This window comes from Lutra lutra, chromosome 2 (genome assembly GCF_902655055.1).
Source record: "Lutra lutra chromosome 2, mLutLut1.2, whole genome shotgun sequence".
NCBI classification, from domain to species: domain Eukaryota; kingdom Metazoa; phylum Chordata; class Mammalia; order Carnivora; family Mustelidae; genus Lutra; species Lutra lutra.
The window spans coordinates 147,216,896-147,229,660 of NC_062279.1; the positions used below are offsets into that span (position 1 = coordinate 147,216,896).

General features: G+C 51.4%; 1 protein-coding gene across 7 annotated transcripts in view; it reads right to left on the minus strand.

The window, feature by feature from the left end:
* SLC2A9 (solute carrier family 2 member 9) overlaps window positions 1-12,765 on the minus strand; it is a 231,556-nt gene that overhangs the window by 104,669 nt on the left and 114,122 nt on the right. For all 7 annotated transcript variants that reach the window (XM_047718880.1, XM_047718881.1, XM_047718877.1 and 4 more), the window contains one exon: window positions 1,272-1,404. In XM_047718880.1, coding sequence (XP_047574836.1) covers window positions 1,272-1,404 — 133 coding nt within the window. The remainder of the gene's footprint in view (window positions 1-1,271; window positions 1,405-12,765) is intronic.

Genomic DNA, 12,765 nt, shown 5'->3' on the forward strand with positions numbered 1-12,765 from the left:
CAGAAAGTACTTAGGTTATTTGGATTTTAAAAAGCATTGCACAAATTGTATTAAACTAAAGACGATATAATTCTCAGTTTTTTTTCTCAGAGTGGACATTAGTGAAATTGAGATCAGAGGATAGGATATGAATAAGAAAATGGACAGAGTTCTCAGAATAATGACAGCAAATGCTACTATGAACCTCATATGTATCATCTAATCATTATATATAACAAGCCCAGAGGGAGGTTTCTATCATTTCCTCCTACAGATGAGGGTCCCAAGGCTCAGGAAGGTTAGAATAAGGTCAGGCAGCAGAGTTGGGCATGTGAAGGCCACACAGGTTCACCCAGCCCCTCCTGCCTCCCGCGCAACGGGGCTGCTGTCAGCTGTCTCCTACAAGAAGGATGCCTTGTTCATTCCATGTTGTCTATCTCTGGGCAAAATGGGTTGCCTTTTCGGGGCCCTGTAGGAATGTCTCTGATTCTGAATGCTTGGCATCTGACCCAGCATCTTGCCATTCAGGGGATTTAAGGGAAGCGGCCTAAGACCAGTCCCCACCCCCATTGTGGGTGTTGTGTTTTTCTCCCGTAAAACGGGCATGCTTTGTCTCCTTTGCAGGGATGCTGGCACCCAGCCCCGGGCCGGCAGGACACGGCTGCTCTTTCCACACTTGCACATTTCTTCTCCTGTGAGTGTTAGGACAGCAGAACTGGGCAGTGAAGAAGTGAGAATATAAGGAGAGAGGCAAATAGACCTAAACCGTTAAGATAATAGGTTCGTGGGGCGCCTGGGTGGCTCAGTGGGTTAAGCCGCTGCCTTCGGCTCAGGTCATGATCTCAGGGTCCTGGGATCGAGTCCCGCATCAGGCTCTCTGCTCTACAGGGAGCCTGCTTCCCTCTCTCTCTCTCTGCCTGCCTCTCCGTCTACTTGTGATCTCTCTCTGTCAAAATAAATTTAAAAAAAAAAAAAAAAAAAAAAAAAAAAAAAAAAAAAGATAATAGGTTCGTATTGTCTTGTGCTTGGGACCACCTGAGGGGCGGCAATGGTGAGACACCACCTAGAAGTGAGCAGACCTGGGTCTTATCCTGCTCTGCCCTGGCTTTTCCAAGCTCCCTGTGTGATCTGTGTCCCCACTACAGACTGCTGGGAAGATAAAGCAACACAGAGTGTCCAGGGGCACCCAGCACAGCACCTGCAGAGAGGAATGGCACCAGGTCCCAGCATGCCCTGCAGTGCTGACTCCGTGAAGAGGCTGGAACAGTGTGGGAAAGGCCATGGGCCCCTACCTTTCTCAGCTCCCGCCTGGTCATGCTTCTCAAAGAGCAGGTAGCGTGGGCTCTCAGGGAGAAAGGGCAGGCTCACCAGCTGGACCAAGGCCGGGACAGCAATCACTCCGAACAGGTATGGCCAGGTGCTCTCCTGAAGGGAGAAACAGGAGGGCAGTGAATGGTTGTGGCCTCCAGTCATCCTGCTGGGGCTGGGCCTCTGGAAAAAACAGCGTTGGCCCTCTGCAGAAGTCCCTCCCACACCGCTGTGATCCCCACCAACAGGCTGAGCAAGGGAACGGACACAGGGTTAGCCTCACATGTGTGGCATTCTCTGTGCACAAGGTAGGTCAGTTCTCATAACCACCTCTGAGGTGGTGACCTGGGAGGCTCAGGTGGGGCTAGGCCGTGCAAGAATATCAGGGCTGGCTGATGTCATGACCCCTGGGGCATCATGGTGAGTCTTCCTGGTTGTATGGCTTTGGAAACCACGCTCGTGGCCCCTGGAAACCTGCGTCTCTTCACCCACGGGACGGGGACAGCCGCAGACACTCCACAGGCTGTCCTGAGGGTGCGATCAGATAGAGCTTGGGCTGTGGGGCCTGGCACACAGTAGGTGCACAGAGAAAAGGACTGTTTTGTTGGCGCCAGCCCCCAGATGCCTCCAGGGCCCATGAGATGCAGCCCATTTTGGTCCTGTCGGAGGACATACAAGGACAGTGGCTGGAGCTTCCCTGATTCTTGCAGGAGGGTGTGCTGGGGCTGGGGTACAGCTGGCCCCTGAGGCAGGGGATTCTTCCGTGGCTGGGGCCCGAGCAGGCAGGGCCCTACAGTCTGCACCAGAGGGGCATGTGGGCCACCTCAAGCAGCACCCGTCGCCTCAACGCAGCTCGCGCGCAGCAGGTGCTCTTCCTATGCTGGTCGGAGCGGCATTCTTCTTGGGCTGCTTTATTTCTTTATTTATTTTTAAACCCAGGTCTACAGAGGGAGCTCTCACGGGTCTCCGCAAGAAGAGAAGGCCAACGGGAGGCAGTTCTGATGGGGAAAAGGCGAAACACTCAATGCCAAATTCTTGGCATGTTCTATTTCCTCAAAAAGCAAAAGGAGGCCTCGCAAGGAGGCACCTTCAGAACTAAAGACTTCACACAATGAGCCACAGGGCTGCTGCACCAGGGGGAGGCTTGGGTAGCTTCAGGTCGGGTTCTGAGCGCCCTTGGGGGCAGAGCGTCCCTCTAGGGTTCTCCCAGGGCTGGCTCCTTCAGGAGGCCCTTGAGGCCAGAGACCCCCGTAAGTTCCCAGTTGTCCAATCTTGGAGAGTCGAGTCGGGAGGGATGCCTGAAGCATGGAGCAGGCCAACTGGCTCACAGAAGGGCAAAGACCAAGTCCTGATTTTCAAGGGACCTTTGGTCCTACTTCCTTTTCTTTGTAGAACAGTGATTTATATTCACCAAACTCCAAACACCAATGCCAGCTTGGGGTTTGGTGAGAGACCACGGGGGAGGTGAAAGGCAGACTAGCGGTTGCTGAGGGCCAGAGGGAGTGGGGACGGGGGGACAGTGATTGCCTCCAAGGATGGGCTTCTTTTTGGAGGGATGATGACAATATTTGGGATTAGTAAAGAGCCATGATTGTGCAACTTTGTGAATACACTAAAAACCACTTTAAGTGGTAAATTTTATGGGAGGTGAGTTATAGCTCCATTTTTTTTTTTTTTAAAGACTGGGGAAGAAAGAAGAGTGTCATATGTGTAAGTGGGACATTCATTATGCCAACTTGGTGTGTGTGTCTTTTTTTTTTTTTTAATTACTTTTTAGAGATGAGAGAGCACAAGCAGAGGGAGGGAGAGAGCGAGAAACAGGCTCCCCACTGAGCAGAGAGCCCGATGTGGGGCTCCATCCCAGGACCCTGAGATCATGACCTGAGCCAAAGGCAGAGGCTTAACCCACTGAGCCACCCAGGTGCCCCTGGTGTGTGTGTCTTGTTACTGATTTTGTTTTTTCTTAGAGTTTACTTGCTGTGTCGGTAAGAGTAGAACAGAAAGCTGGGGCGGGGGTGGAAAGACAAGGGAATTAACCCTTAAGGGTTAATTAAGGGAATTAAGCTCCTACTATGTGCCAGGCGTGGTGTGAGCTTGTCACACAACTGTCTCATTTCACCTCCCGGCAGCTAGAGCTGTTGCTGCACGTTCCAGATGTGGAGACATAAAGCCCAGGCTAGGGCCTGCCAGCCAGCCAGCAGCTGTGCAGAGGGAAATCACACCAAGCTCCTCCCATAGCATCTTCACAGAGGGGCGCTTTCAGGGGTGAGATCCTGGAAGCTGCCAAAGGGAGAAAGGAGGAGAAGAGCTGGAAGGACAGTCTGAGTAGGAACAGCCTGACCACTGAGGCCTGATCCTCCCAGGCTCACCGAGAAACCACCACTGGGGCAGGAGTGCAGGACAAGAGGGGACAGAGACATGGGAGCTGGGGTGGAGGCTGGTCAGGGGCAGCTTGGCTGCCATTCCATGACACTTGTACGTGGCTCCAAGGACCACCAGAAGCTGGGGAAGGCTCTGCACACCTTCCTTGAATCTACAGTCCAGCAGATCTGGTCTGTCAGGGAGCACAGTGAGTGGATTTCTATTATTACTGACAAGCCAAGTCTGTGGTACAGCCTGTGATCTATGATGTCGTAAATCTTTCCTAAGGACATAACTCTGGTGGCTGTGGTCTGGACTCTGCCTCTGGAGAAAAGCAGATACACTGATCTCAGGGTGGGCCACTCCTAGCTTAGGATGCTAGTGATCTGGACCAGGGAAAGAGAATGGCAGGAATGTCCAGAGTAGACCCTGGGGGACACTTGACTCAGGAGAAGCCAAGCTTAGCCAACAGTGGAGTTCATGCACTTGGTTGCTATAAAATCCCAAATCCCACAGCTGTCCGGATTTGGATCCTGCCTCTATTGCCCATTCTCTGTGGCCTTGGGCACCCTAAGTGCTTATGCTCAGTCTTCCTCTCTGTAAAATAGGGATAACAGGAATGCCTGTTCACAGGTGGTCAGGAGCGTTCCATGAGTTAATGGATCTATCAGGGGTTCAGTAGGACCCCGCACACTGTAAGCATTCAACGAGACAGAGTGTAGTAAGAAGCCCGTTACCTAGATTATCTCCTTGAATTTCCACACTGCCCTCTGAGGTACAGACCATTATCACGCTCACATTTCAAAAGTACTCACTGCCCCACAGAGGGGTTACCCAGTTCACTGAGGCCCATTTTGGTCACGGAGCCAGACTGAACATCAGGTCTTGAGAACCTGAGTTCTGATCCGTGGAGCCTGACCCCAGGTGCCTCAGCTACAGGGGAGGGGTCACAATGGCATAAGACATGGGATCTTTCTCCCATCGCCTCAGGCCAAAGAACCTTCAGTGGCTCTCGACGGTGCTCCTGGGCATTTGGTCCCAACACAGAACCCAGGACTCAACATTCTGACCACAGTTCGGACTGCTTGCCTCCTGAGGGCAGAAACTGTGCCTGGCACAGCATATCTGCGGGAGGAGCAAGCAAGTGTGGGAAGGGGCTTTTGTACACACTGATCACCTTCACACAGAGCCCTTGGCAAAATGCTGAGGATAGCCTCTCACTCTCTTTTTCAGGAGCTGCTCACAGCAGAAGGCATGTTTTAAAGAACATGTATTACTCGCCTAACACAGGACCACGAGGTGCTATGGAAAGTCAATCTCAGGTGAGTCTCCGTGATGCCGGTTAGAGCTTCCTATGTTGGGTAAAGTATGAGGTCAGGGTTCTTAACCCTGCTTACTTTACTCAGGAGGAAAGAAAAATGCATCATCTTGTTGGCCAGGATGATTTCCAACTCTCTTTCGGGTAAGATGAGTGGGTTGCACGATAACGCAATTATCTTGTTCCTGAATCTGCAAGGTTTCCTCTTAAAAATTGACTTCTGAGTCGCACTGCCCCCAAGCTGTCAGTGACTTCAGGCCTTTCCATAAATACTATCCTCCAGGACTGTGATGAGACAGCTCAAAATCTTAAGTAGAGTTGGAACCACTGATCTTACCCTAAGTCAGGAAGTTAGGAAAGACCTCGCCGCAGGCCCTCTACCCGCAGACAAGCAGGACAGGGGAGGCGAGGCTGGTCAGCACTCAGACCACCAATGGGACAGGCTCCTGGGCCAGCAACTTGGTGCTGCTGGAGGCGAGAAGGGCAAGAATGAAGCCTACCTCACAGAGCCAACGGGGGGACAAAATGAAGTATTTTTCTATTTTATCACATTCAGGATCAGATTATAGTAACAGTTGAATGTTTGTCGAGTACTTCGCGGGCCAAGTTCTGTGCTCAGCGCCCTGCAAACGCAACACGCGTTATACACACAGCATTCGGGATGCCCTCAAAAAGTACAACCTTGTTTTTTGTCTCCTATGTTCCTTTAATGTTCAGTTGGTAGGGATGCTCCTCTCTGCCCCATCACAGGGGCTCAATCTTAGGATATAGTCTCAGGGTCAGTTTCAAAACAATAATCAAAATAAACCTGACTGAATGGCAAATTTTCTGTCCCCCAGTCCAAGCCTGCTTTGGGCTTGGAGCTGTGGCAGAAAGAATCTGGGGGGCTGGGGGGTGGGGGGATGGCTGCTTCTCACTTCTCTCCTACTCCTGTCTCCCCTCTGCAGCTTTAGGCCCATGTCCAACCCCTCCATCCCACCCCCTCTCCCCTTGGAGTTCCTCTGACTTGAGAGTTTGCAGCTCTTTTATTTTTTTTTTTAAGATTTTATTTATTTATTTGAGAGAGAGAGAGAGCAGGGGTGGGGAAAGGGAGAGCGAGCAGCAGACTCCCCACTGGACAGTGGGCCTGGATTCCAGGACCTGGGGATTATGATCTGAGCTGAAGGCAGACGCTTAACTAACAGAGCCACCCAGGCACCCCTGAAAGTCTTCTAAAGACTCATGTCCTCTGCAGCCCCGAGGAATCCAGGGGCAAGGCTACCATGTGCTGTTGTTGAAGTCCCACGGGGTACTGCTACTGAAATCTAGCCCACTCTGATCTCCAAGCTGAGGGCCCGCGGGGCAGGTTTATTAATTATGCTTTTCATTTTCTGTATTTTATGATGCTTTGGCATCCCGGGTCCTTACTGATCCTGCAGAGACTGCCCCTCCCAGGGGTGGCTGAGTCTGGTCGTCGGAAAAAACCTGCCAAGAGCATGCTTTCCGCAAGCAAACCAACTAGAGCCTACACCCGCAGGGACCTCCTTTATCCAACTGTCACACATCAACCAATATGCCTCCTGCCATAAGTTCCCCGAAGGTCAGGTCCCAGACAGCTAGATGGTCCCTACAGCCCAGAGCGAGCCTGAAATCATTCAAACTATGGAGCCCTAAACTTGTTCAATCTCGTCTCTCCAGCCTTGCCCATACCTGGTGCCGAAACCAAAATAAAGGCTCTAGGCCTTGCTCTCCCCCCCGCTCCTTCCACTTCCCGAGGGACCCTGTGCTTGCTCCTGGGGCCCTGTGTGGAGTGGCTTCGGGCCTGCATTTGGGAACTGTGAACAATGAACTCTTCTTTCAAAAGCAGTGTCTCCATGTCGTCCCCTCAGCATACCTGATTAAAGGCAATCCCAGGCACATTTCAGAAGGGCCGGGCCATCCCCCCACCTCCCCCCCACACACAGGCAGAGCACCAGGCAGGTTCTTGCTGTGGGCCCCCACTTCTCTCTAAGCCGCAGGCCAGCTCTGTTGGCTTTCCTCCAGATTCCTCAAGAGTGAGCCCAGCCCTCTCTCTGTTCATCTCCAGTGCTCCCCCAGGGCCATGCCTCTTCAATTTAGCCGCACACTGGAATCGCCTGGGGAGTTTTAAAAACTACTGATGCCCACTGTCTCCCCTACTTAGAAATCTTGGGTTTTCTGGCCTGGAAGCGTGGCCTGGGTGCCAGGTTGTTCATGCTCCCCAGGGGGCTCCAGGGGCAGTGAGAGCCCGGGGCGTCCCCTCCCCTTGTAGGGGATGATGGTGCAGGTGCAGAACCAAGGGGATCATCCCCCACTGCCAGGAGTACTGTTGGCTGTGGGACCACAGCTGGATCTCCCCAGGATGGACCCTTGGAAGACGCTTTGTCCACCAAGCCTGCCCACCCCTCCCCAGGAGCAACCTGCCTCCAGGGGCTGGCTGACGTGGGGACACAAAGGCCTGCCCCTCCTCCTCTGTCTGAAAGTGGGACAATCAGAGGGGCCCTCCGAGGTCCAGAGCTGGGCCAAGGTCTCTGCATGACTGAGGACAGCTCACCTCCCTCCTCTGCTGAGGGTCACCTCCCTTACTCCCTGGCAGGTATGAGCTGAGAACACGTCCCAGTCAGCTTCCTGCTCACCGACCTCCATCTCAGGGTCTCTTTGCTGTGGACCCACGCCTCCCAATGTCCATGTCCAGCTCTCTTCTTTGCCTGGGGCTCCTCTAATGCCAGGTGCTCGGTGGCAGTTCCACTGACAACTCTTGGTTCCACATCCAAGCCCAGGGTCTCTGACCTCGCAGGCTACCCAGGCCTGGCCCTTGATCACTACCTGTCCAGAAACCCAGTTTGGAAACTTAATGTCTACATGCCTGCCATTGGCCCTCAGCCCTCCCACTGCCATCTGACTGGCCGCCTGCCCTGCCGTGGCCCCACTAGCTGTTTCTCATTCTTTCTCTCATGCATTCCCTCCCCTTCTCTTTTGCTAGCACTGGCCTTAGGGGACCACCTTCCCACAGATCACCTGGATTCATGCAGCAGCATCTCGACTGTCCCTAAATCCTCCACATTCTGTTCCATCCTTCATAGCCTGAGCGATCCTTCTGGAAGGTGCCTTTGGTGTTCCAAATTATTTCTCTAAGACCTTTCAGGGGCTTCCCATTGCCCTGGAGGTGGAGCCCAAATCTCTCAGCCAGGGGTATAAAGCCCTGTCTTATCAGAACCCTGCTAGGATGCCTGCCTTGATGCAGGCTGGACAGCGGCACCAGCGCCTCCGCTCTGGTCCTGCCCATTGGATCTAAGAGCCTCCCTGACTCTACCTGCTGATGCCATGCCTTTGCATGGCCTGCTTCCTCTCTGGGGAATGCCTGCCCCCTACATGCACAGCACCTACCTATCCTTCCATATTTAACGTTCCCACCCATGGATGACATCTCCACCAGGTACAGACTTCCAATAAAGCTCTCATTACTTTGTGTAGCACTGGATTTCTTTCTGGGTGTGTCTCTCTGACTAGAGTGAGCTCCTCAGGGCCATCGCTCTGCCCTGTTCTTTCATGTGTCAGCCCAGCACCTGGCGTGTGGCAGGTGTCCAATTAAAGCTTGCTGACTGAGTGCAGGCTGGGTGAGATGAAAGGCACAGGCCAGCAATGCTACTGCAGGAGACAGAACTGTGAAATAACACACACCCCTGCTTTTAAAGTACTTTAGTATTTTTAATGCTCCAACTTCCCAAATGGTATCCTATAAAAGGGCCAAATGCCATAAAAAATATTTCCCTCTGAGGTACTATTACAATTTCCAGTTTATAGAAGAGAAAACCAAGGCCCATAGGGCACCTGGGTGGCTCAGAAGGTTAAGCATCTGTCTGCCTTTGGCTCGGTTTTGGTCTTGGGGTCCTGGGATCGAAACCTGCATCAGGCTCCATGCTTTGGAGTCTGACTCTGCCTCTGCTTCTCCTGCTGCTCGTGCTCTCTCTGGCTCTCAAATAAATAAAATCTTTAAAAAAATCAAGTCTAAAGATAAATAAATATAGAAATAAGTAAAAGAGAAAACTGAGGCCCAGAAAGGTCAGGCAACTGATGCAAGGTCAGGTGGGAAACCGGGGTGGAGTGCAGCCAAATGAAAGCCTGGTTCTTCTGATTCCTACATGGGTCTCCTTCCAGGACATTATTCCTGACATCACACCATCACCTTCCCTCACCGTAGCTGTCGTGTGAATAGAGAAGTTATATGCAGATAATATTAGGCTCAACCCAGTCCTGCTTCTCCAGAGAGAATCCTATACAGAACTCATCAGAGATCACTCCAGCTCAGCTCTGATGGCTTTGGCTATTACCGAAACATCAGGGATTCCATCCAGGCAAGGAGTTAGGGCAGCCATTCCATAAGGAAAAACAGTGTGGAAATGTGTTCACCTGCAGAAGGGATGCTGGGGGAAATGTGTGAATGCCCCTCTCTTGTTGAGCTAGGTCTTCCAAGGGCATCAGCCTCAATCACAAAAGTGCATGGAATCCTTTGACCTTGCCATCCCCATAACCACCTTTCAGAGAGGGACCCTGCGGGCCTCAGCTTTACAGAGCCCTGGAGGGGGGAACCTGTGCCCAGCTGTGTCTACACAGCCTTGCCGATGGGTCCATCTGTCACCATCTCCACTCTAGGTCGTGCAGAAATCAATACCATCTGACACTACAGAGCCCAATCCAGGCTACTATGGTTCAAATCACTGTAGCAAACGTATTGTTCTAGAATCACTATTCTTGTATGTATTCAGGTTCTGATTCTATTTCAACAGAACAATAATAGGGATCTCAAGAACATGAGAAATAATACTGACATTATCCTGCAAGGGCATAACATTCACCTCTCACAAAGCTGCTGTGAGTTTTAGGTGTGAGGGAAGCACCCGAGTAGTGACCCATAATTGCTTTTTAAGACAGGCCAGATCCCCGCCCCCCTTCCTACAACATTTTCCTGCTTGTCAAAGGGTTTTATTGTCCTATGCCTTGCTTAGTTTTTCAAGCAGTCATATGGGATGGTAAGGTCAGAAGCTACTATTCCCGTTGTACTGATAAGGATACTGAGGTGGAGAGAACAGTGGATCCTGCAGCAAGATCTTCGTAAAACCAAGATTGTCCCTTCTCCATGTGAGAGAGAGAAATCCACGCAGTTTTAAAAGGTTGTGGTCCTGCGGAGTACCTTTCCGAGTCAACCTACAGCAGGGGACTGGCACCCACTGCATTCAGATTTGCTGGGTGGTTCATACACAGTAACTCAGTTTTATCCTCTCAATACCCCTGCCTTCATCCGCATCTTACAGTTGAGGAAACTGAGGCACAGAGAAGTTAACTCATGCACACAGTCATGCATGTTCTAAATGGCCAATCGGGAACTAACCCCAGGCGGTATGGTACCCAGCATGACACTCTCAACCCCCATGCTAGCCTCATGGACAGAAGGGACTCCTCAGCTGCACTTTGCTGAGGCAGACCTGACTTTCCTGACTTTACATTTACAGAGATCGCCTTTCTCTTTCCTGCGGAATTAGGTAGGTAGCCCCATTTTCTCTAAATAAAGCTCTCTGCACTTGAAGCCCATTATTAATCCCTTTGTCAGCCTTCTGTGTTCTAGCTGAGTCATCCTGGTTTCTGGGTCTCATTGTTCAGACTCATTCACACCATGCCTTTGTCTGCCACCTCCTCCACCTTCCCCACTGTGGGTCATCTACCATCAGATAGTGTCCTCCGAGTGGAACTCAAGAAAGGGAGACAAATATGGTTTGTTCTGAGACTTTAAAAGCATAAGGACATCCATGTGAATTGCATTTTCCTATTGCTGACCTCAATTTAGGGCCTATGTATGGTGTGAGGCATGATTTTTTTTTTTAAATTTTTTAACATTTTATTTATTTATTTGATAGAGATCACAAGAAGAGAGAGAGGCAGGCAGAGAGAGAGGAAGGGAAGTTGGCTCCCCACTGAGCAGAGAGCCCGATGTGGGACTTGATCCCAGAACCCCAGGATCATGACCTGAGCCGAAGGCAGAGGCTTTAACTCACTGAGCCACCCAGGCGCCCCGTGAGGCATGAAAGGCCAAGGAGCAGCCCAGGTTACCAAGGGTTCTGTGACCTTGGATGCCAGTCTTTCCCTTCTGTAGCTCTGTTCAGCTTTGGAGGCAGCTCCAAGTTCAAATTGTGGTTCTTCTCCTTACAAGTTATAGGGCTTTGAGCAAATGACTTACTCTTTCTGGAATCACAGTTCTCTCAGCTAGAAAATATGGATGGTGATGAACACTTATTTTGCAGGTTGCTCTGGGGGTGATAGAGATGATATCCTAAGCATGGGCCCGGTACACGGGTGGGAGCCAAGAGATAGTTCTTTTTCCTCTTTGCTGTGGTCTTGAGCCAGTGCAGGTGGCCCATCCTAATCGAAGAGTGCGCTGAGGTTAGACCTGCTGCCCTGAGCCTGACATGGAGTCTGGGTTGAGTATACGAAACTCACATCTCAGATCCACACAGGAAGTCTAGGAGTTGAGGACCAGCATACCAGCTCCCAGGGGCCCCCACTGAATTTCACCAGCCACTGCCTCTTCTCCTTGTTTGCTTTCTCCCCCTGGGGCCTCTGTCCAGCTAGCTGGTACTCCTACTCTGGACACGACAACCCTGGTGGCCCTCTGCTGAGTGCACTGAAAAGGAGCATGGCACCCCTCCATCTAGGGCACTGTCTCTTCATCTGCGGGATGTAGGCTGCGTCGAGGTACACATGCCCATCCCCTCCACCCGAGTGCCCTTGGCTCTCAGCACATGTAGGGTGTGAGCCCGGACTTCCAGAGTGCTGCTAGGATCTCCTTTCCTCAGCTCACTCACGTTGCCTTCATTCAGCCCGGGCGCATGTCCTGAAGCACAGGGCGGAGCAGAGGGCAGTAACAGCAGGAACAGAGGCGCAGGTGGCGAGGCCTATCTTAGCTCCGCCCGGGGAGTCCTGTTCACAGCTTTCTTGCCTCCGCCACGCCCCCTAGTCATAGAGCTGTGGTCAACGCGTCCCAGCCCCTGAGTGCCTGTTGCACTCAGATGAACAGAGGCTCCACTCGGTATTACTGTTTTTTATGAAAAACGGTCTTTTCAGAGCCTCACTCTTTCTCCTTATCTTTCAAATACCTTAAATGTTAGGAGACCAAACCCAAAGAAAGCACAGAGATTTCAAACCAAGGGCTATTTTCTGGTACTGCTTCGGTAGAGAGGAGAGAGACAGAGAGAATCAATTCTGGATGTCAGCAAAACGCAAATACAGCTCAGTCCCTTGAGTCTGCCTTCAGCTCAGGTTGTGGTCCGAAGGTCCTGGGATCAAACTCTGAGTCAGTCTCCTTGCTCAGCAGGGAGCCTGCTTCTCCCTCTCCCTCTGCCCCTCATTCATGCTCTCTCTCTCTTTCTCAAATAAATAAAGTCTTAAAACAGACAAACAGCCTCCAGAGTGTGTGCTGATCTGGAGTTAAACAGGAATCATCGAGGAGTCAGACTAGCAGGATGAGAAAGCCCAGGCAGAATGTATGTTCCTGCTCCGGAGAAACATATTCATTTCTGATGGAAAGAAGGTTAACATTTTCCTAACCCCCAAATTTGTTCTTTTGTGATCCAGACTCTGGACCACTCAAGGCTTTCCAAGGAAAGAATAGGCAGGAACCGAAAGTCTAGGTATTGTTTGAGAGCAAAGAATAAGAGAAAACAGGATGATCTGAGTCTTCAGAACTGAGAAAGAACACAAGAATATAGTTTCTGTGATGAGCTGAAAACTGTCCTTCTCTTGCTTAAAGC